Raw genomic sequence first — 3,972 nt, forward strand, 5'->3', positions numbered from 1 at the left:
ATAATGATGTCAATAGATGAGCAAGCCCTAGTATTGTGTTAGCTCTTGATTTAACAGTTTTGAAAATAAACAAGAAACCAGACGAATGTATCTAAGGCTAGAAAATTCCTATGACAAATACACCTGACTACAGTCTTGGGCCAACTATAAGGCATAACTCCTTCACTTTAGGCTCTGCAAGACCTAGGTGAGTTAACCTTGAGGTTTTGAGATATGGTACCAGTGCATTTAAGACATAAATCTGAACCAATTTACTACAGATGAAAACCCCTTATATCTTCTAATAACTCATGAAATGACATAGATCTATAGTAGCTAAATGCAAGTCTATGAAATTCATAAGTTGAGTGAGGGTTAATTCCTTTTAGCCCACTACAAAACATGAAAAATTGAACTGATTTGATTAATAATATTGAATTCAAAAAACCCTCATATATGTAGCAGTAAGACTTTAATGATCCTATAGCTAACTAGTGCCTAATCCATTGGGAAAATCCATGAATCAAATGCAATCATATGGATATCTAATACTTATTTATATATTTTGATATACGATCTATCTATTTACCTTGTAAATAAACATTTGTGCTCAATCCAAACCTCATTCTTACATGATATCCTTCTCAATAAACCTGCAACCATATTGATTCATTGAAGCATTTACATAAACCCTTGAGTTACAAGCAACAATAAGAAAACATACAGCCTTAAGGGACTGCAACTACAATCTAGGCTCTTTGTTCAAAGATCGTAAAACATTGAAGCTCACTGAGATAGGAGACAAAATTCAAGATGAAACTCAACCTGTTTTTCTTTGTATCAATTTCTTTGAAATAATACAACCATATGCATGAAATGAAAACATGAAAACACCTAACATATCTAAACTATCTATATTATCCTTCCTAATGTTGTTCATACAAGAGAATTATGCTGAAAGTGTGTTGTCACAATTATGGGAACACATCAAAAATTGGAACCAAAACCTGGTATCACAGTAGTGAGTGGTTTTTTCTCCAAAAATTGGAACCAACTGGTTTCTCAGTGACAAAAACTGGAACCAACTGGTTTCTCAGTGACAAAAATTAGAACTCTTACAATGGATGAAAGAAAGAAAGATATAGGAGAAGATGAATTCTCAGACCTAATCTAAAGATGACATGTGTCCACTTGGAATTCCATCCCTACCAATTGCAAAACCTCTTTCATCTCTCTACCCATTTGATCTTATATGATTTTCATCATTACTTTGTAACTGATTTGCAAAATATCTTCTATTCAATGATTAAAACTTTTGAGTTATCAAAATATCTGATAACTTCATGAAAATGCTAGTGAAATCCTTATTCAACTGACTTGAAAGTGGTTACATTCGGCCCCAAACTGCATTTTCACTGTTTGTTACTGATCTTGTAATTGCATTTTCAATTTTGGCTCATTCCACTGAGAAGGCCCCAAATTTCACGTTTCTAGTTGTAACTTGAACCCATGAATTCCTGTGCAAAATGAACTCTATAATCACAACGTTCATCTTCTCATGATTTTTTTGATATATAATATTGCTATGTTAGCCTCTCAAAAACCTCCAAAAATTCAATTTGAAAAATGCCCCTCTACTACAAAGCTCAGGTCTGCATATCCTTTAAATTTTAAATTCTAAAAAATTCAAATTAATCTAAAGTTTTAACTTTATATTAAAATATTTTTTGCATTTGAAATCTCAATGTGCACATCCTTGTGAGAAACAATAAAAAAATATAATATTTTTTATTATTTTCAAATTACTCCTTATCTCTTAATTTCGGGGTCAACTCTCCTTTGATCGGCTGACATGTGGTGGCCTCTGATTGGTCACCCCCTACCTTTAGCACCATGTGTCATCTCTTGATTTTCTGACCCTACCATTGAGTGCCATGTCACCATCTAACTAGGGTCTACTTCAGCAACCTGCTTACCTGCTTTATGTATCCACTAAGCATCTCTATTTTGCAAAAATGCATTGTCTATCAGATCATGACACGTGTCATGATCTAGGACCTACATTTGAAATTGCTCTTGATTGCCACCTCATTGTGCACACGAGACCTGCTACCACATGTCGACAATCTACTTTCCCACACTTTTTAAACATCACGCAACTCCATTTTGCGGACTTGCACCCACCGTCAGATCATGATGTCACGATCTTGTGTACTATTGCATGGATCTGCCATGTCAGTGAACAAAAAATAATGCATTTGCTTCCTCCTACTGATGTCATCTAAGTCAAGCCCTACCACAAGGGCATTGCATGGCTTTAAAAAGGCTTGTCTTTGTTAGACACCATAGCCTTGTGTGTAGTTGTATTTAAAAAGGTTGAAAACCCACCACGGGAGGAATGTGGGATAAAAGGATTTTGATTGTTCTACTCTATGGCTTATATCACTGTCGGCTCCATCCTCTTTTGACTGCAATTTTCTCTGTAACTCCTCGAGTAAAGCTTCCATCAATTTCTCCTCATTAACACCCTGATTTGCTGCCTACTTGAACTATTTAGACCGCCTAATGTAGTTGTCTCCACTCATCCCCATTTTTTACGACTATAGCAGTGGCTCTGAGGGCATGATTAGGAACCATTGATGCTACCTCAACGTCAATCCCACATGTGATACATCTTGATGTTTCATAAACTTTTCTCAGCATAGCACCACCAGATGAATGCCCACACTATGCAACAAAGGCATCCTCAAGATAGTTACCCAATAATGGATCTGATAAAACAAAGTAAAGTGATGGTTCCTGATTTTGAGTTCTTCTGGTTTCCAAAGTGCTATTTGAACTAGTGATCATTCTAGCCTCCTCAGCCATCAAATCATCCATAAATTGGCTTACACTAATTGCACCATAGCTCTGCGGAACAATATGACTGGCATTTGATAGTGGAGAGCAATCCAAGATAGCATTTTTTTGTGGCATAAGCCTAAAAGCCAAAGATGTCCTTCCACCCATTCTAGAGCTTGGAAGAAAATCAAGAATTACTCTATATGAAGCAGCATGATGGAGACCTGCAGTTGCATGACTAGGTTCCCTACTTGTCATCAACAAAACATCTCCTGGCTGAGCTCCATTATCTGCTAGATACCAGTAGTTATTGGGATCACAAACCTGGAGGCTAGGGCTGTCAAAAATAATGAGACTCAATAACCCTTTCTCAATCTCAATATTTGGCTTTGACCCTCCAAGTAGACCCTTTCCATTTTGTGCAGAATAAGGTGTATATGTGGAAACCAACACAGATGATGAAACCTCATTTATAGGCAGAGGCAAGTCATCGAGTAGTGGATTGAACACATCGGTCCAGAGTCAAAGATGTCGGGCAATGGCACTGAGAGTAGCACGAGACGCCTTTCCCAGATAGCAAAAAACATCAGGCATGCAGGTGGGCAATGAACCCCCTTCTTCTATCACTTTTCCAATGCAGTAGGAATACATATTATACATCGCGAGAGTTTCAGAGCCATATCTGAGGGATTTGGCAGCCTAACTGGGCTGAACCTGAGTGCGCATTCTGAAGTAAAACTTGGTGGAATCCAAAGCAACTCTCAGCAACGCTAAATCCTCAATGCCCAACTCAATCACCATCGCATTGTACTGAGTGAGCGAATTGGAGAGCACCTCCATAACCTTAACATACACAGGTGTGGGTGCGCCATCATTTGGGAGAATTTTGGCGAGCTTAATCAGTGACGGGAGGGATGCTGACGTGAGAAGAATCATTATTATTATTATTGTGCCTTCCAGATATCGAATTGCAGAGGAATTAGAAAAAGAGAAGATGATGGGAAATATAAGATGACAACAAGGTCCACCTTTGGTCATCCTGCCTTCTGACTTGAACACTTCAATCTTTTGCTTGAGTTAGTTTGACCCATGGGTTAGGCATTAGCCCTTGCTTTTGCAATAATGTTCAAATGCTAGCAATTGCCTACCCTT

General features: G+C 37.8%; 1 protein-coding gene across 1 annotated transcript; it reads right to left on the reverse strand.

Moving 5' to 3' along the window:
- Positions 1-2,706: 2,706 nt before the first annotated feature.
- Positions 2,707-3,756, reverse strand: LOC149559815 (uncharacterized). Its single transcript, XM_089827486.1, has 2 exons — positions 3,535-3,756; positions 2,707-3,228 (listed from the first exon to the last, which is right to left on the reverse strand). The coding sequence occupies exons 1-2, from the start codon at positions 3,754-3,756 to the stop codon at positions 2,707-2,709; spliced, it is 744 nt and encodes a 247-aa protein (XP_089683612.1).
- Between the last annotated feature and the right edge of the window lie 216 nt (positions 3,757-3,972).

This window comes from Cupressus sempervirens, chromosome 4 (genome assembly GCF_028749045.1).
Source record: "Cupressus sempervirens isolate cs-2001-9-10 chromosome 4, ASM2874904v1, whole genome shotgun sequence".
Taxonomy (NCBI): domain Eukaryota; kingdom Viridiplantae; phylum Streptophyta; class Pinopsida; order Cupressales; family Cupressaceae; genus Cupressus; species Cupressus sempervirens.